The sequence below is a fragment of the Sceloporus undulatus genome, chromosome 9, assembly GCF_019175285.1.
Source record: "Sceloporus undulatus isolate JIND9_A2432 ecotype Alabama chromosome 9, SceUnd_v1.1, whole genome shotgun sequence".
Classification (NCBI taxonomy): Eukaryota; Metazoa; Chordata; class Lepidosauria; order Squamata; family Phrynosomatidae; genus Sceloporus; species Sceloporus undulatus.
In genome coordinates, this window is record NC_056530.1 from 6,129,312 (window position 1) to 6,156,569 (window position 27,258).

At 41.6% G+C, this 27,258-nt stretch overlaps 1 protein-coding gene across 3 annotated transcripts in view; it reads left to right on the forward strand.

Annotated features, from left to right (window-relative positions):
- Positions 1-27,258, forward strand: part of EPB41 (erythrocyte membrane protein band 4.1) — a 227,269-nt gene that overhangs the window by 25,807 nt on the left and 174,204 nt on the right. Inside the window, exon 1 of one of the 3 annotated variants that reach the window (XM_042440168.1) lies at positions 20,615-20,635. The exons of the other annotated variants lie outside the window; for them this stretch is intronic. Coding sequence (XP_042296102.1) covers positions 20,619-20,635 — 17 coding nt within the window. The 5' untranslated portion in view covers positions 20,615-20,618. Of the gene's footprint in view, positions 1-20,614; positions 20,636-27,258 lie in introns of those variants that run through there. 3 annotated transcript variants of the gene reach the window in all.

Below are 27,258 nucleotides of genomic sequence, written 5' to 3' on the forward strand. Positions count from 1 at the left end.
ATAGAATTCTCTTAAATAGATATATACACAGGTTTTCACATTAGACAATGAATTACAGTACAGAATAAAATTGTAACAGTCCAGTTTTTCTAGTATAGAAGGACTAAAAACACAGTGAATTTGTGTCAGAATGATTATGTCACAAAGCTGCACAGTATCCATGTGACGACCTTGATTCATTTATTTCCTGCCAAATAACAATTACCTCTAATTCCACAGAATCCAGTGGTAGACAAGCTTGGCAGACAAATTTTGCCAAAAGACTTCTGAATGGATGCCAAAATGCTTGTCGCTAGTTTAGAAAGAAAGACAGAGAGACAGATTATGAGCCTGAAAAGCTTTCTATTTTAACTAGTAAAAGGTTATGGAACTTGTGGTCCTCCAGATGTTGTTCTGGGCTATATCATCATCATCATCATCATCATCATCATCATCATCATCATCATCATCATCATCATCATCCTATATCCAACCTTTTTCTCCAGAACTGGGTTTTGTAACAGCTTAAAACAATAGGTATAGCTACAATATAGGTATAATTCAAAGACATAGCCATGTTAGTCTGGAAAATCAGTATGCAAAGGGATCTTCCAGCATCTAATTGAAAAATAGAAGTTGATAGCATGAGCTCTCGTAGACTTGAGCCTACTTCCTTAGATGCTTATGGTTGTGTGGAAAGCCCAGGGATAGACCTGTGTAGCAGCCTGTGTGTGAATGTGTCCATAGGAATGCAAAACTTTGTGGGTGTGGTGACAAGCTTGGTTTTAATGGCAGTTGTTGGGAGACAAGGCAAGGATGTTGCCTAAAGCCAAGGTTAGTAGATAACCATATGAATGAATATTGAGATATAGTGTGGGAGAGAAAAAGAAGATGTAAAATACTGACCAAGAAAGTCCCCATGGGGGGGGGGGGGGGGTTAGTTAATGTTATACTGTGTGTAGTGTACCAGGAAACCATTGTCAGTTCAACCCACTGCTGAGGGACTGCACATTGTTGATATACTCCAATTCTGCTGTTTCTCTTTCCTATCTTCCTTTGTAGTCTTTTTGTTCAAGGACCACTGCTCTGAGGTCCAATACTGTACATGTTTTACAGTACAGTCACCTCCCCCTTTTTGCGGGGGATCCATTCTGGATCCCCCCATGAAAACGGAGACTCGCAAATATTCATAGCTCCGTAGGCCTGGCCCATTGAGAATAACGGAGGCCGCCCCTCCGTGAATATTCAAGAGTGCGGATCTTAAGTCCATGAGAAAGAAAGGGCGATTGCATAGATGAAACATAAGGAGTAACATTAAAATATAATTAAACTGTCAATAACATTAAAGCAACTTAAAACATGTGACTAAAACAAAAAAAGTAGTTTAAAAATTGGGAGTTGTAATCATAAAAAAGTAGGTTTTCCAAGCTCTGTATAAATGCTGTGAGGAGGAACTTGCATGGAAACATACACCCATTTCCACGTAGACACTTAAAAAAAACTGAGGTGGAAAGGGATGAAGAAACCAGGGACTGGAAAAATGAGAAACAGAAAATGACATTCATCCATCTCTGCTTCCATCAGACCCAGCCAGCATGGGCAATAGTCAGTGATGTTAGGAGTTGTAGTTTGGATTTATTACATACCCACATCTGATCACTGATCATTATCTCCTGATACTGGCTAACACATTGTGTTGTAAGCCGCTTAGAGAGTCCTTTGTTAAGTATGACATGGCATAGAAATGTAAATGCTATTGCAATTGCTATCTTGGTAGGGGGAATACAAAAATACAAGTGGCACTGCAACCTAAAATCAGATGTAAACCATACAAAGCAAATAGTGGTATCCTATCTTTCTGCTTCCACCTGCCTGCCTGCCTGTTTGTCCATCTGATCTCACACAGAGAGATCTTTCCTCTTTGAGGATAGTTAGCATTGTAAATAGTAAACATCTGATTAAGAGCCATTCCCCCCTGCAAGGTCTGTTAATTACAGCACTAGGCGTCAGGAGAAGCGAGGCTGGCATGTGACCCATTTGCTTGCTGCCCCTCCCCTCGCCCTCCACGTTGGGCTGTAACGTGACTTCCCCTGCGGTGTTGTTGTTGTGGTGGTGGGTGCACGTGTCTGTGACGTGAAGGTAAACCTCTTGTGGATGAGAGAGCTTTTCCCTGTCTAATCTGCAGCCCTGCAAGTAGCCAGCTTCTTTAGGCTGGCAGATGGTGTGTGTGTATGGATGGGTGTGTGTGTTGTATCAGCACTGCTGCTTAGAGATTTCCTCAATGCAGAATAGAAAAATGGAAGAGGGGAGATTCCTGCTAGAGCAAATTCCAGTATTCTTCTGCCCATAAGGACACTTGTATTTACATTCACCCTTCTGAATGAATATTTTCTGCTTTCTCATATTGTCTGCTTTGTCATTTGTATTTGTAGTCATAGAATCATAGAGTTGGAAGAGGCCACAAGGACCATCCACGCCAGCCCCTTGCCATACAGGAACTCACAACCAAAGCATCCCCGACAGATGGCCATCCAGCCTCTGTTTAAAAATCTCCAAAGAAGGAGACTACACCAGTCTCTGAGGGAGTGTGTTCCACTGTCGAACTGCTCTTACTGTCAGGAAGTTCCTCCTAATGTTGAAGTGGAATCTCTTTTCATGGAGCTTGCATCCATTGTTCCAGGTCCTCTTCTCTGGAGCAGCAGAAAACAAGCTTGCTCCCTCCTCAATATGACACCCCTTCAAATATTTAAACAGTGCTGTCATATCACCTCTTAACCTTCTCTTCTCCAGGCTAAACATATCCAGCTCCCTTAGTCATTCCTCATAGGGCTTGCTTTCCAGACTCTGCACCATTTTTAGTCTTAACCTTCTAAAATATTTTGACACATTTACACAGTGGCAATCTCCCAAATTCTACTACTGTATGTAATTAAGAATATTTTGGACTGCAGCCTTACACACATTTGTATGTATTTATTGGTGAAGTTTTTGTTTTGGCTCATAATCCTTTCAGAGTTTAGGAGTCATTGCACTGGTCAAATGGTGCCTTGTCTGGTTTTGCAGATGTAAAATGGCTGGGATGAAACCAAGAACTCAGCATAATTTTTTCATCTCATTTTATTTAGTGTAGATCAAAGCTTCTTGGTTGCCTCTTAAAAAAGAAGAAAAAGCCCCAGTCCTTTAATCGAGATGATACCAAATTCTTCATTTTATTCCCTAGCATGATCAATCCCAGCTGCAGAGCTTTCATTTACAGCACCTTGGCTGTGCAGTGCTATCACCCCAATGCTAATTGCTCTTAGCAGACTATTAAAAAGCACCAAAGGAATAGAATTTGTTATGCCTGCTCACAGTAGGCAACTGGCCTTTCCAGTTTCCAGCTTGCTCCCCGCCCTTGGAGCCTTTTGTACACCACGCTTCATTTGTGGGTTACATCACAGGTTACCAGGGGTAAAAAAAAAATGTCATGAATCCAGCCCAACACCAGCCTCCAAGAGTACCTGGCAACCCTGGGAGGATTGAATGAGAAGCTCATTTGTGCAGCCATATTTAATTCCCTATATGTTATAATCTCTAGGACCATCTGTGTTCTGCCTAGGCTGGGGAGGCCAAAAAGCTCTTGGGATTTATTCCAGAAGGTGAACGTCAAGAGGGCTGTTTATTTCACTGGCTGCCCAGATAACATCCCCAGGTCAGAGGAGGACAGTTTTGTTTGCTTTTGAAAGAGCTGCTAAGACGGATTTCATGTACGCAGGGAATACTGTACTCAGCAAAGCGTCAGGACAAAGAAATGTTATTTTAGCTAAAATAGTAATGATAATAGTAGTAATTGTACTCCTGCTACTGATGATGATGATAAATGATAACAGAAACAATAGAGTGTTCCATGTTCCTTTTTCTGACAGTGGGTATCAAATGTTCTTTGTCCTTATTGAAGTTGCCACCCAAAGGTGAACCTGGATTGGATTATTCCCTTGTCCAGAGGTGTAATTCCAGCTGCTGGGCAGAGATAACAGGAAAGAGCTACTGTAGTGAAAGGGAACCTTTACATTGGCTATGACTACAGTTTCTATAATCCCATACTATTTGACTATGTTGGCTAGAGCTTTTCAGAGGTAAAGTCCAAAACATTCAGAGGGATTCATTTCCCATACCTCTAGGACTGCTTTGAAATTCTTTGCTTGTGGGCTTTTGGAAGACATCCAGAAAGAAAGATGGATGATATCGACTTTAAATGTGAACCAGCAGGGGTGCTTGTTTTATATCCAGAGATACAGTATATAGTTCTTGCTCCTATGCAAAGGAAACATCTTCCTCTCTAAATACTCTCTATATATACTCTATATAAACTATATAAATACTCTAATTCCTGTAGCTCATATGAGGAAAAGTTTTGGAATGCACTTATGGTACAGACATTGTAAGAAATGAAAAGTGTGAAGAATGCAACTTTATGGCACAGACAGCAGTGCTGCATCAGTAGTTTCAAGATGAAGACAACCCTTGTATGTTTTTTTAAAAAAAGTACATTGGTGTCCTGCCCTTCTTCTATTATGGAATGAAAGGTGATATCCCTAGGATTCCCAAGTCTGCTTAGGTTCAACAAGGTTGAATCTGTGTTATGTGCCTCCTGATCATGGCCTTGTTACTCAAGAGTTCCTTGATCCATTTAGCAGAAATTACTGTAATGTTAAACCATGGCTTAGTGTATTTTGAGAATGAGGTATGCCTCAGGTTTCTCTGTTCCCTTCCTTTTTTTTTTTTTTTTTTGTACATGATGAGAGATCAAAAGCTTTAGCTACTATGTTTGACTAAACAACAGTTTCCCATTACCTTTAAACCTAGGAAACTGGTTTAGAGTGGCAGCCATCAGTTACTATTCCAGTTTATAAGTTCTTACAGTGTTATAAATATATTGTACAATGTGAAATGCTTTAGCACAAAATACCAGCTCTAGTCATCTTTATAAAATTCCATAAATTTATAAATTGGATGTGATGATTGTAATATTGTTTGGGAGTGCTGTAAGTATGCATGCTCTATATGTATGGGTTTATTTGGTTTACCACTGCTTGTGTTTCAAAGAAACTAGGGTCTGATATCTTAGTTTGATACTGATTTGCTTGGGAACATGCCTTCCCAAATTCACACATGACACAAAACCATGATTGATTAGAAAACAAAAGTGAAAACATTTATTATCTTTACTTTGTTCATGAAGGAGGAGGAAAAGGAAGGAAAGGAAAGGAAACTTGATGTGTGCTGGTGGAACTGTGTGCAGCTGCCACTGTGTGTGCGCTGCTCAGTGTGTGAGCCACTGAACTATGTGTTGGAGGATTTGTCTAGGTAGCATAGGCTGAATCCACACTGCAAAAATAATCCGGTTTGACACTGCCATTGCTCCGCTCTGGTGCAACAACATACAGTTGGCCCTCCTTATCCACGGATTTTTTATCTATGGATTCAAGCATCTACAGCTTGAAAATATATTTTTTTAAAGTGTATACTGTATTCCAAACAACAAACCTTTATTTTTGCCATTTTATATAAGAGACACCACTTTGCTATGCCATTGTATGTAATGGGACTTGAGCATCCACGGATTTTGTTATTCATGGGGTCCTGGAACCAAACCTCAGTGGGTAACACTGTGCAGTGAGCCCACTGTACTACAATTCCCAGAATTCCATAGCACTGAGCCATGGCCATTAAAGTGGTGTCAGATTGGATTATTTCTGTGGTGCGGATGCAGCCTTAACCTTTGCAGATCCTGCTCTGACTCCATCCATCCATTCAGACTCATCATTGGATCCCTCTGTAAAGGAAGGAGTATAGAAAAGGCACTCGATGTAATAGAAATGGACAAAATATCCCTGCTCTTAAAAGATGAGATGGCAGAAGAAGAATATATATGGGAACCATTATCTGACTTTTGTAAACAGAGGTGGAGAGTTAAATGTGATAAAAGATATAATAGTAGTGGTACCCCGGGATACGAATTACCCAGCTTACGAATTTTTCGGGATACGAAAAAATCCCATAGGGATTTATTGTTTCGGCTTACGAAGGTTTTTTCGGGTTACGAAAAAACCTCGGCGCTATTTTCAATGGAGCCGCGGCGGAGCCGCGGCTTTTTTTCCATTAGCGCCTATGGCAATTCAGGTTACGAAGGTTTTTCGGGTTACGAAATTAGCCGCGGAACGAATTAATTTCGTAACCCGAGGGAGCACTGTACTAGAGTTTAGCGATAAGGAAGCAAAGATAGTTTGAATAGTGCACAGTTCTTTACACCAAACAAAATATTATTTTGATTATGTGAGATAAAGGAGTTATGGAATAAATAAAAGAGGAATATATAGAACAAATGGCTGTAAATGGGTGCAGCTAAAATGATTCAAAATCTTGGGGAAGGGTGGGATGGAAAAGATTTATATGGGAATATGTAAACAATATTGTATTTTTTATTGTAAAGAAAAGAAAAAAGAAATCCTGTTCCAGTTAAGATCTCTTTGGGCAACAAATTCCTTCTGAGCTTGGGTCTGTTTCTGCATTCTTTGGCTGATCTTCAAGTCTGATTTTTTTGGCTTGCTGTTTGGTCCTACCTGCTAGTTCCTCCTTAGTCCCCAACCTCTGGCTTGCTCCTTTCTCCTGTATTCTGGTTGTCTTGCTACTTAAGAAAGAGCAGCAAATGACTCTTGCTATGGTGCATAATATCTGAAGTTAGTTGAGTTATTTTGTCATCTGAGGCAGAAAATCTCACAAACATCTGTCTCCTTGTTTGGCAGTAAAAACAGCAAACAGCATTGTAGTCTATTTCAACTCTATGATTCTATGAATAATTTCAACAGATCAAACAATGTACAACTTGATGCTTTTTAGGACACTAACCATCTCTTGCCTGATGCAGTTGCCTTACTCTACCTAATAAGTCTTCTGGACAATTACTTTTTTGAATTCTATTTTTCCAAATGCCTGAGGACAAGTCCTAAAGTCGCAATATAAAAGATAGTATTTCCAAGCTTCCCATGTTGCCCATAACCCATCTCTGCCAAAACCTGAGGCAGCAGGTGCAATACAGATGGGCAGTGTCTCCAAGCTCATTTCGAATTCCTATCCCTCTCCTGTGATTGTAGACAAAGGAGTGCTGAGGAGACCGTGACCTTGGTTCTGGTGACTATGGAGCTGGATTAGTTACATTTCCATTATCTGGGGATTGGATTTCCTGGTTACTTTTGATGCTCTTCTCCTCTCTGCCTTCTCTCTTGGAGGCAAAGGAGATTAGCAGCTGTGCCTAGAAAACAATGGGGAAATCCAGGAATTGAGTGTCCCTGTGATTGGGCAGCAGCATGGGCCCCCTCCATAAGATTGTGAAAAGTGAGGATTTTATAGTCTTTCTAACCTTTGTGTTTGTTGTTTGGAATAAAATAAGAACAATTTTGCAAGTACATGTTCTTACCTTAAAAAATGTTGAATTTTTTAAAAAAATCCACATCAAACCAGGCCATGTTTATGACGTTAATCAAATTCTGCTTCTGTCCCAAAAGTGGCAGAATAGTTTGGTTCTAAGTCATAAAGATTTGGTTGATTATGGATGGAAAGCATTGCTCAAGCTGTGTCAGGGTGTTGTTTGCTCTTTATTGCTGTGTTGTGAAGCAAGAGTTCAGATTACTGGCTCTTTGAAAGTGTTAACTTAATTCAGACATATATGCTAAAACCACTGAGGGCTCAGTCAAAACCCATTAGAGTTTGAGTAGAGATATAGTTTGGTGTGTTAAACCAGGACTCTGGACACCAGGATTCGGATCCCCGCTCTGCCACAGAAACCCACTGGGTAACCTTGGGCAAGTTACACTCTCACAGCCTCAAAGGAAGGCAATGGCAAACTCCGTCTAAACAAATCATGCAAGAAAACCCTGTGATAGATTCAGTTTAGGGTTGCTATAAGCTTTCAAGACACACAACACAACAATTCAGACTGCCATTTCCTCACCACCCCCAAAATAAAACTTCCCTTACATTTCTAGTTTTAGCCAAATCCAGTGAAAAGAGTAGAATACATTTCATCTGCTCTCAAGCTCCTCTCTACAAATGCCTCACCATTTTCCCTTACCCCAACTTCATTGCATTCTCTATTTCCTCACTCTCCTTGGATTTTATATTTTGAGGATTGTGAAAATCTATTCCATATGTGAGATTACATATCCTAAATCCCACACTGCTGAGATTAAAAACAAAAAATGCTATCATTATATGCAGAATTCGAAAGCATTACCTGTGTTTTAAAAATAATACGTTATTTTAAACCATTTCCTGTTGCCCTATTAGCAAAAACAGTTCAGCATGAATCTCTGGTCTCTTACTTTCTGGAAGAAACTAAGATAGCCTGAAGATGGGAATATATACTGCAGAAACTAAAATAGGAAGGATGTAATGAATTATGCCAGGGGTAGGCAACCTTTTTGAGCCGGGGGCCGGGTTGCTGTCCCTCAGACAACTGGGGGGCCCGAAGCCGGGGGGTGGAGCTTCCACCCTCCAGGGGCGGAGCCACATGCCAGGGGCGGAGCTTCCACCCTCTGGGGACGGGGCTTTCTCTGCTCCCTTTCCCGACCTCCAGCTGTCTGAGAGACAGCTAGAAGTGGAGGAGGATTGGGAGGGGGTGACAGGCGTGCGCCTGCTCCTCCTGCCCTTCCTTGGTCCTCAGCTGCCTCTCAGAGACAGCTTAAGATCAGTAAGGGCCTGTGAGGGGCAGGAGCAACAGGCGGGCGGCCCCTGCTCCTTTCCTCGGGGCTTTGCCAGGCCTGAGGTGTCCTCTGAAGGACACCTCAGGGCTGCCAAAGCCCCGCGGGGAGGAGGAGGTGTGTGCCTGCCCACTCCTCCTTGGCCCCTTCCTTCGGCCGAACGGGCTCCAAGGGGTCCTTTCGGCCGAAGGGGACGGCCAAAACCACTCTCATTGTTAAAGCAGACCTTTTAGCATTAAAAGCACTGAAAATACACAGAAATGCACTTTGGAAAGTCACACTGGCTCACCTGCAGAAAGAGTGCATGTCTTCTTCTTCCTACTCCTCTTCCTGCTCCTTCCTTCCTCATTCCTCCTCCTCCTTCTTCCTCCTTCCTTCCTCCTCCCTCTTCCTCCTCCGTCTTCCTCCTCCTCCTCCTCTTCTTCCCCTTCCTTCCTTCCTTCCTTCCTCCCTCCTCCTCCTGCTCCTTCCTTCCTCTCTCCTTCCTGGAGCCGTGGGGAGGGAGGGAAAGGGCAGGGGGAGCCCTGCCCCTTCCTGCCCTGCCTGAGGAGGAGCTCCTCCTCTTGAGGCTGGATGGCCAATGGGGGCAGGCTGGAGCTCCAACAGCCCACCCCCTGGCAGCAGCCATTGGCCAGCCAGCCCCAGGAGGAGAAACTCCTCCTATTTAGCCCTGTGCGCAGCCCTGCAGGCGCGTGTAGAGCTACAGGAAGCCGCGGGTGGGTGGCGGCGGTGGCAGTGCACTGTCTGTGGCCCGACCTCCTCGGCGCCGGTGCCACCGTAACGCCTGCAGCAATTGGCGGCAGGACCGGGCTGGGGCCGGTCCCGTTGCCTTGGTGGGCTGGATGTGGCCCCCTGTATTATGCAAAATACACTGTGTCCACTGTGTCCTGATTGCACTAGTATAAATAATACAGGTTGACTCTCTTAGCTGAAATGCTTGGAACCAGAATTGTTTTGGATTTTGGATTTTTTTTTTAATGGAATACCTGTATTTGCCTATACACTGGTGCCTCGGGTTACGAAATTAATTCGTTCCGCCATTCCTTTCGTAACCCGAAAATTTCGTAACCCGAAAAGGCTTTCCGTTAGCACTGGAAAGCCTATAGCTGCACTTTGCAGCATTTGAATTTCGCGCCAAAATGAATTTCGTAACCCGAAAAATATTTCGTAACCCGAAACAGTTTTTGCCAATCCAACTTTTTCGTATCCCGGAAATTTCGTAACCCGATCATTTCGTATCCCGAGGCACCAGTGTATGTTGTCAAGAACTGCCCTTGCCCACACAGTTCAGTAAACCATCCATATTCAAACAGCAACAACTTTATTTCAGCAACTGTAGGTGTTATCAGGAAGACATTTGTAGACAGAACTGCCATAATCCATAAACACAGGCCTAACATTAACATTACCCCACTCTAAGGTTTTGCAGATCTCACTATGATTTGTCCATTAATCAGTACATAAACATGTCCCATCCTCCTTTGTGTAATCACCTAGCCCCTTTATAAGCTGCTGGATTTGTCTCCACATTTCCAGAAGAAGGACTTAGGATAACAGCATCCCACACACAACTGTGCATTCCTGTCCCAGGCAACTAGCTTTGAACCACCAAATTTATCTCTAGCACTATGCTTCCCATCATTCCTCACATCTGCAATACACACGTGATACACCTCTGAAACAATACCCATATAATGTAACATAATAAACAGATGACTACAATGAATACAATATATACATACAACTTATGGCTGATTCTATTTGATTCTGACATATGTACATAATGAGGTTTCATGGAGTTGGGACCCAAGTCTAAACACAAAAATCATTTATGTTTCATATACACTTTAGACATGCATGTTAGAGGTAATTTTGTACAAAATTTTAAATACTTTTGTGCATGAAACAACGTTTGTGTACACTGAACCATCAGAAAGCAAAGGTGTCACTGTCTCAGCCTCCCATGAAAAAGGTTTCGGTTTATCGATTATTTTGAATTTCAGAATTCTGGATAAGGGAAACTCAACCTGTATTAACCATATAATTGAAATGACATAATATATGGGTGCCAATAAATATGTAACCATAATATGAAAAAACAAACCAGAAATTAAATGTAGCTGTATCCATAAATGGTGAAGCAGAATATAACAAACAGTGATTATAAGTATATGCAATTCTCACAGTATAAAATTTATTAAAAAATTCAATTGGAACAAATCCAAATATGTAGATGAAAATAATACTCAACAATGAGAGCAAAAATATAACCAACAATGATTAGAAGTTTATGGAGTTCTCCCAATAAGGACAGCCTCTATTACACTTTAGGAGAAAAAAAACCAAATCTCTAGATATGAGCTCCCATCTTTGTGGATTAAGGACACTTATATATATGGTTGGCTAATAGATATATTTCTTCTCTTACTCTTTTCCTATGTGTTGCCATCTGGCGGATTCTGCCGGCTCATGGTTCCTCCCGTTGGGCCCATTTTCGGTGAGTACGTGCTCCATTACCTTCCAAATGAGTGGAAAGTACTTTCAGAAATGGGTGATGTTTTTCATTATTTTCTCTTTAATCCATTTTCTCTGGTTTTTATCCTTCATCATTCGCTTTCTAATGCAATTGAAAGACTAATTTTTATTGGTTTAATTTTTGCAGTAGACAATGTCAGATGTGCAAGACAGAATTCAAGGCTGTTGGTGAATTTTGTGACAAAGGACTGTTTTCTTTGGGATGTTATTTTGCCACTCAATTCTTGATTATCTCTTGTTTTCCCATCTTTGCTGGAACAAGTGCTACCATGTTTTAATAGAAGCACTGCTACTTGATTTTTTATATCCTTCCTAGGTAGATTTACACTTTATACAAACTTTTTTTATTGTGAGTTAATATGAAGCCAGGAAAGTGTATTGATTTTATATAGACGATTTCTTTGCTTTAAAAATAGATATATAAAAAGATCAGTTCAACTGCTCATATTAGTGGAATGACTCTTAAAGGAGAAATTTCTGGAGGCAGAATCTGTCATTTGCTACAAGTCATCATGGTTATCTGTTTTCTTTGGATTTAGAGGCAGTATGTTCTGAGTAACATTTGCTAGAAAGCATTTGTTTTTCCAGCCTAAATGTAGGTTATATTTATCTCTGGTGAAATTCATTGTGTTAATTTTGGCTCAGCTTTCCAAACTATCAATGTCATTTTGAATTCTGTTTTTGTCTTCTGCAAAATTGTGTTTCAGTTCTCCCCTCCCCTGCCCCATTTGGTTTAATCTGCAAATTTGATAAGTGTGCCTTCTATTCCATAATCTAAATGATTTATAAAGATGTTAAATAACATCAAGGCCAGGACAGAACCTGAGGTACCCCACTAGTCACTTCTCTCTGTGATGAACAATGATGACTGCTGAGTATTATTTGGGTTCAGTCTGTCAACAAGTTACAGAAGGCCCTTGGTATCCATTGTGGTTTGGTTTCAGGACCTGCTGTGGATGCCAAAATCCATGGATGCTCAAATCTCATTAAATAAAATCAAACAGGACAAAGAAAAATATGTTAGAGTCACAGGCCTACAGTTTGTCAAGATGTTGTTGTTGTTCTTAGTTAAAATAGTACAGTTAGCATGATACCGTTTACCTTAAGATGTGTTGTTGTTCTATCTCCTGTTTGATTTTTTACACCTTTGCCTGATGAAGGTTTCAGTGGCTCTTCAAAAGCTTGCATCATGCATTTTCTGTATTTTGGTTGGTCCAATAAAGGTAGAGAAGGTTAAGAGGTGATATGATAGCCCTGTTTAAATATTTGAAAGGATGGCATATTGAGGAGGGAGCAAGCTTGTTTTCTGCTGCTCCAGAGAAGAGGACCTGGAACAATGGATGCAAGCTGCAGGAAAAGAGATTCCACCTAAACATTAGGAGGAACTTCCTGACAGTAAGGGCTGTCTAACAGTGGAACAAACTCCCTCGGAGTGTAGTGGTGTCTCTCTCCTTGGAGGTCTTCAAACTGAGGCTAGATGGCCATCTGTCGGGGATAGGGTTGCCATGTCCCGCCCCCTGGCGGGACAATCCCGCTTTTTTACCAGACGGGGGTGCCCCCGTCCTGGTTTCTTCCTGGACCCGGGATTGCCCTGGGTCTGCTGCCGCCGCCGGCGCCAGCAGCAACTGTGCTGGCTGTTGTGTGTAGTGTTTACGCAGTGCACGCAGTGTGCCATTGTTATTAAGGCCGCTGCCGCCGAGGCCTTTGCGCCAGCCGGCAGCTTCCTGTAGCCCTGCGTGCGCCAGCAGGGCCACACGCAGGGCTAAATAGGAGGAGTTTCTCCTCCTGGGGCTGGCTGGCCAATGGCTGCTGGCAGGGGGCGGGCTGTTGGAGCTCCAGTCTGCCCCCATTGGCCAGCCAGCCTCCAGAGGAGGAGCTCCTCCTCTAGTCCCCACGTGGGCTGGCCCAGGGCAGGCGAGGGTGCAGGGGCCAGTGGTGGAGGAGGAGGAGGAAGAGGTAGCAGGAGGAGGGAGGAGGAGGAGGGAGGAAGGAAGGAGGAGGAGGGAGGAGGAGGAGGAAGGAGGAGGAGGTAGCAGGAGGAGGGAGGAAGGAAGGAGGAGGAGGGAGGAGGAAGAGGAAGAGGGAGGAAGAGTAGCAGGAGGAGGAAGAGGAAGAGGGAGGAAGAGTAGCAGGAGGAGGAAAAAGAAGAGGGAGGAAGAGTAGCAGGAGGAGGAAGAGGCGTTCCATTCCATTTGTACAGGTCTGCTTTGTTTTAACAATGATAAGAGGTGATGATGATGATGATGATATCAGTCAGTTTCTGAGGCATGCACTCACTCTTTCTGAAGGTGAGACAGTGTGACTTTCCAAAGTGCATTTCTATGTATTTTCGGTGCTTTTAACTAAAAGGTCTGCTTTAACAATGATGAGATGATGATGATGATGTGATGCGGATGGATGATGATGATCTGATGATGGTGGTGGTGGTGGTGGTTGGTTGGTGTGTTGGTGGGTTGTGGTGCTATTGATATCAGCCAGCTTCTGAGGCATGGCCAATGTAAGGTGCTCTGATTTTTACAAACTCATGCGCAGTGAAGAAAAACCAAAGTACCTTGACCAAGTACACACTTCTGAGAAGTAAAGTTGGCGCAAGACACCTGAAACCGAGGGCAAATCCACTTCTTGTTAAACCACCTGGACATGTTCAATATGTATAGCCATGTTAAACCATGGTAAGTGTTAAACCCAAGGGGTTTGGTTATGGAATAAGCCTCTGAAATATGCAAGAGGCCATGTTAAGTAAAGCCATGTGAAATGCCGAAATGTGCTGTCATGCGTGTTTTGGAATGAAGGGGGTGGTTTGGCCAAAAAGGGAAGTACATTTCTGCCATCTGTCTAGGAATAATGCTAAAATGTCCTCCATTTTGATCATGCCTAAGAAACACGCATTTATATTAACATTTTAAAAAATCATCATTTTTTCGCGTGTCCTCCATTTTAAAAAGATGTGTCCTACTTTTGAAAATGTTGTCCTACATTTGTCCTGGTTTGGAGGTCCTGACTTATGGCAACCCTAGTCGAGGATGCTTTGATTTGGATTTCCTGCAACTCTACGATTCTATGATTTCCGTTTTGTGGATGGCCAACATGGCAAACCTTGGGCATGTTCTTGGGCACGTTTGTGTGCACTTTTAAGAACAGTTAATACTGATAGCCATTTTAATTGTTGAGCCTTGCTGGTATGACTTTCAAACTGTCTTTTCATATGTAGCATTACCTCAATACAATAGTACTTTGCATTGTTTGAATGTATTTGTAAGCCACCTGGGGAACCAAAACGTTTTAAAGGTGAGATGGAGCGACTTGAAGGCACACAATACATACAATGAGGTATATCTTTAAAATAATCAGATTTATGAGCATATTTGGTTAGAAAAACTATCCACTTGTCAGAACCCATTCATTCATTTATTCATTCGGGGTTCTGTCATGATGGTGTAAAGAGTTTAGATTAAGTCATCTAAGTTAGTAATTAGTTACATGCACATTGATGATATGTATATACAATCTTCACCTTGTTGTATGTTGGAATGGTTGAAGGCAGACTGGGTAAAGCTGTTGAACATATTTAGTAGTGAACATATATATATATCGGTAGGACTCAATTGAATAAGCATTATGGGAAATGCCCATCTGCGGCCATGATTTGTAATCAAAGGTGTCACATAAGCAAAACATAGGCTAACAAGAAAAGGAATCTTTCACACCCTGAGGAAGAATTACGACTGAGAGAGGTTCCACAGGTACAAGCCATCAATTAAGCATCAATAGCTTTTACAAGACAGAGGATCTCCGGAGACCAAATGGTGTCCACATTGGGTTGCTTTGATATAGGGCTCCAAGCCTCCGCTGAGTGAGGGGGGGGGTGATTTGGAGAGAACATCTGGGAGGGAATGGAAAAAAAGGGTGGGGGGAATGTGTCCTTTTAAAGTAAGGCTTCCCCTTTGTGTGCTTCAGACTCTTCAAAGACGTGACCAAGAATGCTTCTTACTTACTTAGTCCTTACAATAAACTTTCTGATCTAACTGAAGTTTGCTGTGGATTTTTGGTCAGAGCAATTCCAAGTCTCACACCACTATGCCCAAGTGACTATTCTCTGGATTTTATCAGAGCCATTGGCAATCATATTTGAAAACTCCTGGAAAACAGGAGAGATCCCAGCAGACTGGAGGAGGGCAAACGTTGTCCCCATCTTCAAAAAGGGGGAAAAAGATGATCCCAACAATTATCGTCCAGTTAGTCTGACATCAATACCAGGAAAGATTCTGGAGCAGATCATTAAACAAAGAGTCTGTGAACATTTAGATGGCAATTCCATAATCACAAAAACTCAACATGGGTTTCAGAGAAACAAGTCATGCCAGACAAACCTGATCTCTTTCTTTGATAAAATTACCAGCTTGGTAGATGGAGGGAATGCTGTGAATATAGTATATCTTGATTTCAGTAAGGCCTTTGACAAGGTTTCCCATGACATTCTTGCAAACAAGCTTGTAAAATGTGGGCTAGACAAAGGAACTGTTACATGGATCTGTAATTGGTTGACCGGCCGAACCCAAAGGGTGCTCAACAATGGCTCTTTTTCAGCCTGGAGAGAAGTGACCAGTGGGGTCCCACAGGGCTCTGTCCTGGGCCCAGTGTTATTCAACATCCTTATCAATGACCTGGTTGACAGAATTGGGAGCATACTTATCAAATTTGCAGATGACCCCAAATTAGGAGGAATAGCTAATACTGCAGAGGACAGGATCAACATTCAAATGACCTTAATAGATTAGAAAGCTGGGCCAAAGCTAACAAAATGAAATTCAACACAGAGAAATGTAAGATACTGCATTTAGGGCAGAAAAATGTAATGCACAGATATAGGATGGGGGGGGGCACCTGGCTGAGCGAAACTACATGTGAAAGGGATCTAGGAGTCCAAGTAGACCACAAGTTGAACATGAGTCAACAGTGTGATGCGGCAGCTAAAAAGGCCAATGCTATTTTAGGCTGCATCAATAGAAGTATAGTGTCTAGATCAAGAGAAGTAATAGTGCCACTGTATTCTGCTCTGGTCAGGCCCCACCTGGAATATTGTGTCCAGTTCTGGGCACCACAATTCAAAAAGGACATTGAGAAACTGGAGCGTGTCCAGAGGAGGGCAACTAAAATGGTGAAAGGTCTGGAAACCATGTCCTATGAGGAATGACTCAGGGAGCTGGGGATATTTAGCCTGGAGAAAAGAAGGTTAAGAGGTGATATGATAGCCTTGTTTAAATATTGGAAAGGATGTCACATTGAGGAGGGAGCAAGCTTGTTTTCTGCTGCTCCAGAGAACAGGACCTGGAACAATGGATGCAAGCTACAGGAAAAGAGATTCCACCTCAACATTAGGAAGAACTTCCTGACAGTAAGGGCTGTTCAACAGTGGAACAAACTCCTCCGGAGTGTAGTGGAATCTCCTTCCTTGGAAGTCTTTAAGCAGAGGCTAGATGGCCATCTGCTGGGGATGCTTTGATTTGGATTTCCTGCATGGCAGGGGGTTGGACTGGATGGCCTGTGCGGTCTCTTCCAACTCTGTGATTCTATGATTTACTATTGTGGGGTTTCTGTTACTAAATATCTGAACTCCTTGGAATTACTAGATTAATAGTTACTCGATTCCACAATTTCCAGTTATTTCTTCTTCTCAGGCAGAGGAGTAACATTGTGCTGGATCCTTCCATTATTAGCCACACTGTCTTTGTTCCTTCATTCATTGATCTTAATTCAACCCACTGCACTATCCATTGTAGAGCTGGGACGCCTTTGGCTTTTTGGGTGTTTTAGATAATTCCTATGATGTATTACCATTGACCATGCTGGCTGGAGTGGATGGGAGCTTGGCTAGGCCCTAGATTTGGAGGGCCAAAGATTGTCAATTTCTACTGCAGAGTGAGTGATAATGCTTGCATGTTAGTGGGGGAAGTCTGTACATTGACAGAAGTGTATTTCTTCCTCTCCTGCTGGAGTGGCTCAAGGTGTGTTCTTGATGACTGTGTAAAATCCTTCCTTTATAGCCGCATTCACACCTGGCAATCCTTTTGCTGTTGACTTTATTAAAGGAAAGTAAGTGTAATATGGGAGCGCCAGTGTGACTGAATTCTGGATTAAGACATTGGGAGAGCAGGATTCAAATCCCCCACTCAGCCATGGAAACCTACTGGGTGACCTTAGGCAAGTCACACTCTCTCAACCTTAGAGGAAGGCAAGGATAAATCCCCTCTAAACAAATTCTGACAAGAAAACCTTGTGATAGAATCGGCATAAGTCATAAATGACTTCTAGGCACAAACAAGAGGTGTACAATGTATAAGTCTCCCTCTTCTTCACACCAGTGAAAACTGACAAGGCTTCAATTTCAGAAATGCAGTGAACTTCGTGGAAAAGTGGGAATGGTCTTGCCAATTTAATGGTTTTCTCCAGTACACATTACTGTGCGCTCTAAAGATGGTACATTGTTGCTAACTGCCCTCGAGTTGACCACAACGCATGGCGGCCCTGTGGATGAGACATCTCCTATTCCCCCATCCTCCACTGAGCTGCTTAGCTCCTGCAGAGTTAGGCCCATGACCTCCTTGACTGAGTCCAGATATTTGCTCTGCGGTCTTCCTCTCTTTCTACATACAGAAGGCAAAATTGGTAAAGTGTGTTCAGAGAAGGTGAAGCCACCAATCTTTCAGGAAGCTTCTCTATATTCGGTGTCATCACTAGGGGAGGTGCAGTCCACACCAGGTGACACCCTAAGGCTTTTTGGCAGAAGTGGGCTGTGGCATTCACTGTGTGCATTTAAAACTTTGCAGAGATGGTGTGAATGGGGTGAGGCTCAGTGGGATGAGAAAGGTGAGGCCCTAGTTTTTCCCCCAAAATTTTAATTTTAAAATTTTATTTTTTTAAAAAAATTAAAATTTTTAATGTTTGATATTTTTAGAAAGCATATTCTTTTTAAAAAAAAATCTTTTAAAACATCACATTTTACCTTTTTCTTTGCTTTAACCACATGAAACTATGTTATACGTAAATATATTTAGGCTGTAGGTATGATATTGTACTTTAAAGGTATAATTTTAATTTTGTTAGTTGTTTATGCCACCACTATTACCTTAAGTGATATACGGCAATTACGATTTATGAGTAACATTAGTACAAAAAACATTACAAAGGACTCTGTATGGTGTGGTATGAGAGAAGGTCAGTGGGGAAAGTTTGACACCATCACTTACTGCACCAAGTGACAGCAGGTGTAACCCCAGTTATATCACTGTTTAGATTCATTGCTAGAAGGAGGGGTGTGTTTTGTAAGTTTAATTGCAGCTTTCCTTTTAAACAGTGGATGCAGGATATGGAGTTGGTTGCCTTCCTCACATATATAGAGGCCTAAGGAAGGCACATTTGTTACTGAACTGACAGTTGGACTAATGCTAGTATAGCATTAAGCAAAATAGCTTCCTTGTGCAAAAGCTTTCATTGTTTCTGCATATTAAACTGAGCACTGCCCTTCTGTATAGTGTTTGTGTACTTCTTCAGTAGTTGACTAATGGCTTTTGAAATCTCGTCTTGCCAAGCTTAAACCTGTCTCTTCCCTGGCAACATGTTTACCATTCATCAAATAATAGTAATAAGAAATAGTAGGAACCATGTGTGTTATTTATTTATGATTGTATTTATATCACAACTTTCCATGAAAAATAATACTCAAGTCAGTTAGTAACATTGCTGAAAATAAGTTAACAATAAAGCCATTAAACTTATTATTAAAACAAATTAGGCAATAAAACTGTTAAAATCAATAAGTATAAAAACGATTTAAAAGACCAGTTTTAAGACATATATCATCACATCTTTCCTAAAAGGAGGAGGAACTGATCACAACTTTGGTAAGAGTGCATTCCAGGAATTAGGAGCAAAACAAGAGTAAGACCTTCCGAACATCCTTCATGTGAGCTTCTGCAGATGTTGTATTCTCAAGAGGGCCTTTTCTGAGAAAGCTTAACAAGTTCACTATAATATTGTGACTGTGTGTATGTGCTTTCAAGTCACCTGTTGACTTATGGTGACCCCATGAATTTCATAGGGTTTTCTTAGGCAGAGCTTGCTTGTTCCTTCTTCTGAAATATAGCTCCTGGTATTCATTGCTGGTCCCCTATCCAAGTACTAACCACATCTGACCCTACTTAGTTTCCAAGATCAGACAGTATCTAGTGCCTTTAGGGTATTTACATCCAACCTTCCTTCTGTGAGAGCCAGTGTAGTGTAAATAGCCTTCTCCAGGCAGTCTTCCATCTTGGTGCTAACTAGACCTAAACAGGTTACAGTAGTTTCAGAAAAGTTGATGGAACATGTCAGTTGGGACCATGGTTTGGGATTGAGAGAGAGTTTGTTGATACAATTTTAATAGTTTGAAAGGGTTTTCTTTCAAATTAACTGGTAGGCAGTCTGAAACCCTACAGGTGAAATGAACAGTACCTCCAACAAGCTGAGAGAGCATGGTCAGTGGTCAGGGAACATGGGAGTTCTGGTTCAAACATCTGGAAGATACTGACTTGCCTGCCCCTGCAGAATGATTCCTGGCAATTTTACTGATTATGTTTATGCAAACTCTGTCTATGCATGTACTTTAAGCAACTGTGTGGTGTAAGGATAGTGTCATGTTTCAACCCCCAAGACTTGCTACAGATATTTCTATGTTTGTGAGGAGAACAAATGGTTTGGATTCAGCAGCTAAGCATTATTCATTGATGAAAGTTGTAGATCTTTCTTCTGCTGGCACTCAGGGTACATACAGGCTCCCCCTGCCTTTTGACCCCTCACTTTCTGACCCCTCTCTTGTTCAGTGCTTGCAAATTACAGACAGTTTCCATTAATTCAATGAGGGAGCTGCTCTTTTGTTAGTCCTTCTTCCCTATGAGGCTCTCTTGGGACCACTTGCACATACACACATGCACAGTCTCAAGACTTGTCTAATGAAGAGTGGACTCCTCCTTGAATTAATGGAACTTGTCACTTCTATGGCTGTAGGAATTATTGAATGGAGCAGGATACCATTTTAGGTATACATTTATTTTTCTTATATAAATAACCACTGCTAATGTCACCACTTCTTCCTCAGAGATCCTATATCCAGCCCAAGCAGTACCATCATGCAGCCAGCACTTCTGACTGAACTCTTTTTCCTGCAGACTGGACTCTGTCACTCAGTAGTAATGGCAGTGAAGCACTTGCTTCTTCTTTTTCCCTAGCCATCCATTTGAAGGAGGGCTGCCCGCCACCACCCTGGGCATACCTGTGAAGCACTTTCCCTCAACTCTTCTCTCGCACAGAAAGAAAATAAATCAACTTAAAATGGTATCTCTCCCCAGGTCAGTACAGGTGCTCCTGGTTATTTGACAGGTTAGGATCTGCATTTCAACTGTTTCCACTTTTTGACAATTCTTACTCTGTCAAATATGAGGGGAACTCCTATAGAAGAAAACAAGCAAATAGTAACTTGTTAATCATAATGATAAAACACACAGTGTTATTGTGCTGCTGGAAGAAACAATGGCTACAACTGATCTTTTGCTAATGGAGGATTTATTTAGTCTGCTTCTGTTGTCTTTAGTCCCTGAGGCTTACACACCTTGTAGTGAGACAGTGATTTTCACTTTCAATCTTTGCTAGTCTGTGGTTTGTGGGGAAAATTTGGCTCCATCTGAAAATCAGCGACTCATATGCATGAATTTTCCGGAAACTGATCTGAACTGATCAGAGGGCAAGATTGATGGGAAACACAGGGCAGGGTTACTAATGGAAGATGACCGTCTATACAATTTAGTGAATAAGACAGGATGGCTGTCTAGTAAAAATCTAGTCTGGAAGTACTAGTGGTGTGACTGACTGTACTACACACTGGCTCTCCGTTACCTGTGAGTACTATATCCAAATGTCATTTGTCATAGCAGATGCCTACAACATGTTGTCTTTATGGGATAAAGCAATATAAGGTATTTCCAGAGGGAGGGCTCTTCTGAAAGGCTCTGTGCAGCTGTTCTGTCTTCTTCTAAGGAAAAACAAATGGTATATATATATAAATATGAAACAAAAAAAATGAATTCATTTTCCTTTGGTGCTGGTGGAAAGGCACATATGGCATCCCCATACGTTTACTTACTTTCTGCTGTGCCCCCATGGAAAAACTTTTATGTGAAGGGCCATATTCCCTCAGGGTTAATCTGTTTAGGCCACATGCTAACTCTGGGGCAGGTTGAGCAGTCAGTAAGTCTTTCCCTTTCCCACTTGCTTAGCTTTTTCTTCTTACTCTCTATTCCTGCCACCCCTTCTCTTTGACACTATACTTTCTCCTCTTCTTTTCTGCCAAGCATTGCTTTTGTCATTCCACTTTCTAACTCCTTGTCTTGCAAATAGTGGGTTCCAGTGGGATGGACTGATTCTTCTTGCCATAGGTCTGAAATAATAATTTGCCCAGTGCTTATGGATTTAGACTGGGGTCTGCATGTAATGAGCCTATCACATGTAGTCTTATATTGCCCATCTTCGCTCTAGATATTGTTTACTCATGTATAGGTTTAGCAGTTTTAGTTAGAAAATTGACCCCAAAAAACTGAGTTGATTTATCTACAGGTGAATGTAAGTACTGCACTTTAACACTTATTTAAAAAAGAACTATCTCCTGGTGAAAGACAAGAATGCAATCTGTCCTGGAAGCACTGACTCTCTCATCCATTAGGCTGATCCACCAGCACCAAAGGAAAATGAATTCATTTTTTTTGTTTCATATTTATATATATGTTTTGCCTGCTGGAATTTTGTAAGTTCTTTGGCATTGTTTTCCTTTGCTTTGTCCTTTAGATCCTTTGTTACTTGCCCCTAAATTTTACCCTTGACTTATCCACTGGTCTTATCAAAATCCTAATTTTTTCGCCTCAAAATATACCCTCAATTTATACATGAGGTTGACTTACAGTCAGTTATATACAGTAATTGCCCCACAGACACTGTTCATACAACCTTGGCAACTGAAGTTTTCACATTACCTTCCTTGAATATCTTAATGGGTGCAAGATCTCATCTCATGACATACTTGTAACTTTGTGCACAAGTTGGGTACCCCTGACATTCCTTTCCATTGTATGGTTTTAGAGAGCTGAAAATGCCTGATTGCCCAGGGAGACCAGGAAATGTTCAAAACTCCAAAGTGCCATCAGATTATGGAAGCAAACAATTATTCACAAACAAGTGACTGAGGCCCGTTCAGATTTGTCTGTGCTATTTGCCTGAAATTGTTTTTTTCAAGTGTCATCTCCCAGGAAGTGTGCTTTCATTTTCTCTTTCCACCAGTTTAATAAACTTAACAGATTTGAGTGGTGGGGTTTGGGGGTGGGAAAGTATTAGAAAAATGACAACAGAGACACAAGAAAGAATCTACCTGAGATTCCTTCAGGTACTCCTGGAATCTACCTGAGAGAGTTAGGAATTGGAGGCACTGCTTTGCAGTGGTTCCATTCCTTCCTCTCAGGCAGATTCCAGAGGGTGATGCTCTGGGACAGTTGCTCTTCAAAAACAGAGCTGAATTTTGGCGTCCCTCAGGGTGCCATCCTGTCCCTGATGTTATTCAACATCTATATGAAGCCGCTGGGAGAAATCATCCGTAGACATGGAGCAGGGTGTTATCAGTATGCTGATGACACCCAAATATACTTCTCCATGTCTCGGTCATCAGCAATGACGACAGATGGCATTTCTCCCCTCAATCAATGTCTTGCAGCAGTAATGGACTGGATGAGGGAAAACAAGCTCAAGCTGAATGCAGACAAAATGGAAGTACTTACGGTAGGGGCCCCCAAACCACGTATCGGGCTGCAACCTCCAGTCCTAGAGGGGCTCATGCTCCCCTCAAAGGACTGTGTTCGCAGCTTAGGGGTGCTTCTTGACTCGTCGCTTCAGATGAGAAATCAGGTGAATGCAACGGTCAAGAGTGCCTGTTATCAGCTCCGGTTGATACATCAGCTGCGCCCTTTCCTGGAACGGGGTGACCTAGAAACTGCAGTACGCGCACTGGTAACCTCAAGACTTGTTTTTTTTTCAATGGGCTCTACATGGGGCTTCCCTTGTGCCTAGTCCGGAAAGTTCAACTGGTACATAATATGGCAGCCAGATTGATTACAGGAACAACTAGGAGTGGCCATATTACACCTATATTGAAATCACTCCACTGGCTGCCTATTCGTTTCCGGGCACAGTACAAGGTGTTGGTCATTACCTTTAAAGCCCTCCATGGCTTGGGTCCAACCTACTTAAGGGATCACCTCCTTCTGTACAATCCGCCCCGTACCTTCAGAACCTCTGGTACCTGGGAGGAATTTGTTGCAATCCACAAAGATCAGATTGACGGCCTCCCAGAGGACTTTTTCCGCGATTGCTCCCACTTTATGGAATGGCCTGCCAGACGAGATCTGTCAAATTGCCAACCTAGAGAGCTTCAAGAAAGCTGTCAAGACAGATCTCTTCCGGCAGGTCTTCCCGGAATAGAACCCGGCCAAAATATATAAAGCTCCCCCCCACAGACATATATAAATGAAGACTCGACCCACCGTTATTTTATTATTGTACTGTTTTTAGATTTTATCATTTGTAATTTTAATGCATAGAATGGTTTAATCCTTTTTTAAGGGGGGGGGAAATTGTATATATTGTATTTTTTTAAAAGGTTGTACATCGCTTTGATTGTGGTATAAAAAGTGGGATATAAATTAAAGTTTTTTTTATTATTATTATTTAGGATCACAGTGAAAATCCAGTACGAGGTTGTACATCAAGAAATGCTGTGACAGCTTTGAAAATACTTAATAAGCTGGGATTCAAGCCTCCATAGTTTTGCTGTCTGTTTCTTGATATAATAATGCTACAGCTATGCAAACCTTGGTCTGTGGCAGCTGCTGCTAAAAAATTATCATTATATTTTTGCCAAGGAAAATAAATGGAGTAGTTTGGCTTGGTAGGGGCTGACCTGGTTGGGATGGCAAAGCCCATTTTTGGAATTCCTATACCTTCAAGTAATAGGATATATACCCTGTTATCCTTTGGGGGCTGCAATTTCCCATGGCCAGTCTTTGAATGTAAATGCCAGTAGTTATTTATAGCCTCAGAATAAAATCCATTTGTTTTTCATGTTCCAGACCACAAGAGGTAGCTAGATTCAATTCTCATTATTTTGTTATGAGCTCTGCAGTATTTTTGTCTCTTACAAAATCCCAGCTCCCAAAGAAACCTTCTAGGCTAGTTATGTGTCTTGTTTGTTTATTCTTGAGCAAGCAAAGGCCATACATGCAATGATGAAAAGTGTTCAATTTTCCATTAACAAAAATTAAGTAAAAATAAAGTGGACACTAGGAGTAAGGAGGATTTTCTCTCTCTCTCTCTCTCTCTGTGTGTGTGTGTGTAAAAACTAACACAGAAGCCAGCTGAAACAATTGTTAGTTAATTTTATGTATAGAGATTTAGCAAGTATAAATTTACTTGTTTCGTTTGGCATCAAAGAACCTTTATTTCACTTGTGCAAATGATTATTCATTAAACTAGTAATGGGATAGGTAAACCAAGGAGACATGCTGGATTCCAAGGAAACATATTCCTTGAACTTCAAATAGACACTAAATTTCCTTGTCTTTGAAAATCTACCAGTGAGCGCATGGCCAAAGGAGGGGGGACCAGTTTGCAGATAGCCCTCCCTACCATCTGAACTAAGGCCAGAAACAGAAAATGCAGGCCTAGGACTAGCATCTTATTTCTCCTGTTTGTCTGATGAGGAAGCCAGTGTCACTTTGAAAGCTTGCAATATGTAATTGTGCATCTTGGTTGGGATGTTATTGGATTAGCCATTGGAGAATATATTGTTGATGTCCCTATAAATTACAGACTCTGTCCACAGTATTGCTTGCATAAATTATGGACTCTGCTTACTATATTGAAAAGAGATCATTAATAAAATTATTCTACTTGTCTGTCTACACAAAAATAATGACGTAGTACACTGCATTCCCCTTACCCCCAATTGATCTTGTGTCTAGGGCCAGCAGGGCAGACTGAGGTCAGGTGTTGGAAGACAGTGCTGTCTGGACTGTGAAGCCTATTCTGCACTACAAAGCTAGTTTGTTATAGTTACGTTGGGCACCGTCCTAAACCAACACTGAATTAAGATTTAATTGTCAGTTCAGTCAGTTGGAATTGGCAGGCATGGCCGGAATGGGTGGAATCATCGTCTCCTTTGTCTCATGCAACAAAATGTCTTGGCCTTGTATGTTTTCCCAGGGCAGAAGCTAATTTAACCTGTCAACACAATGGGGATAATTACAATGATAAAGGAGAAATTTTTGTCTCAGTTACAATCCAAAAGGATCATACTTTGGGCAAATGATTGTGAAGAAAGAATTAGAGATAATAGTTTAGTTTCAGCTAAAACAAGACCTTGAAAATGCTCTCAGTTTTGATATTGGATGATATAAAACATTCTGAAGAAAATTGCTTGGCAAACAAACATGTGTTTGTGTGTGTATTTCTGTTTTTGAGGCATACTCAGTGGTCTTCGGCCTTATAAATGTGTGGAAAACAAATTGTGGCATTGAGCAGCTGTCAGTATTTTTTCTCCTTAACGGTGACTGATATGAAATACTTTTAAAAAGATATATGGCCCCATACAGACAGGCCAAAATAAAGCTGCTTCGGGTCACTTTGGAGCAGCCTTTCTCAAATAGTGGGGCGGGCCCCTCAGGGGGGATGCGAGGCTCCGTAAAGGGGGGCGCGAGGCCCTGTTATGCAGAGGTGTACTTATAACAATTTTATAGACAAATGATACTATTTACAGTCGCGCGGGGGGTGCGAAATGTTTTCTTCTTCCTAGGGGGGGCATGACAGAAAATAATTGAGAAGCACTGCTTTGGAGGAACGCTGTTTAAATGATGCATGTGTCCTAAGAGTCCAGAAGCCATGCCTAAGGACTGGAGCGTGGCTTTGGCTCAGCTTCCAGGCTCTTAGGACGCATGCATCATTCAACCAGCATACCTCCAAAGTAACCCAAAGCAGCTTTATTTTGTCTTGTCTGTATGGGCCCATATACTGGAAGACCACTCTTCCAAGATTAACTCTTTATTTCATAAATATATATATATATGTATGTATGTATGTATGTATGTATGTATATATATTATAAGTTTACACTGTGGTGACCTATCTCATCTCTGTTCACTTAAAAATCCACAATAGTGGCATGGCCATTTCTCCCTTTCCCACTGCTTTTTGTCCACCAGTAAACTTCTCTGATCTCTTTGCTTGGCTGCTCTTTCTTTCACTCTAATCCCTTCACCTCTCTATCCTCTTAACTATTCGCCCTAGGAGAAACAGAAATCACTGTTCTAATCATGTCATTTCAACCCCTTACTTAATGACCAATGTTTGTTTTTGTGCAGGATGACAGGTTGAAAGAATCTTTGTTTCAGTAGCTACGCCTCCTCAAATAGCATTAATTCAAGAAACTGTCAAGCGCTCAGTCTGTTTAATATAGTCAAATGTCTCTATTTTGGACAATCTTTGTAGTAGGCCGTCATTATTAATAATGCATCACCCGAAGCATTTTGCCATAAAAGGCCTTTAGCACATGGTGGGAGGTGGTTGGGGGGCTACATCTGTGTGTTTTTCAGTGACACACGAATGGTCTATTGTTATCCACTACCATCTCCTGTGGTGATGTCTGCTGCCACAGAGTCCCATTAGAGGCAGGGGAAAATGAATTGAAATTCTCTATATGCAGATTTGTAGCCAGCTGGGTCTGACACACAACTGAAGGTGAAAGGATAACCCCTTTGATTCTTTTCCATTTTCCTTCCTTTCTTCTTGGAAAACTTTGAAAATAAACTTAGAAAATACATATTTCTAATTTTTTTTCTATTTTTAGATCCAGGACAGAAAGTAGGTAAAATTTCTGTCCATA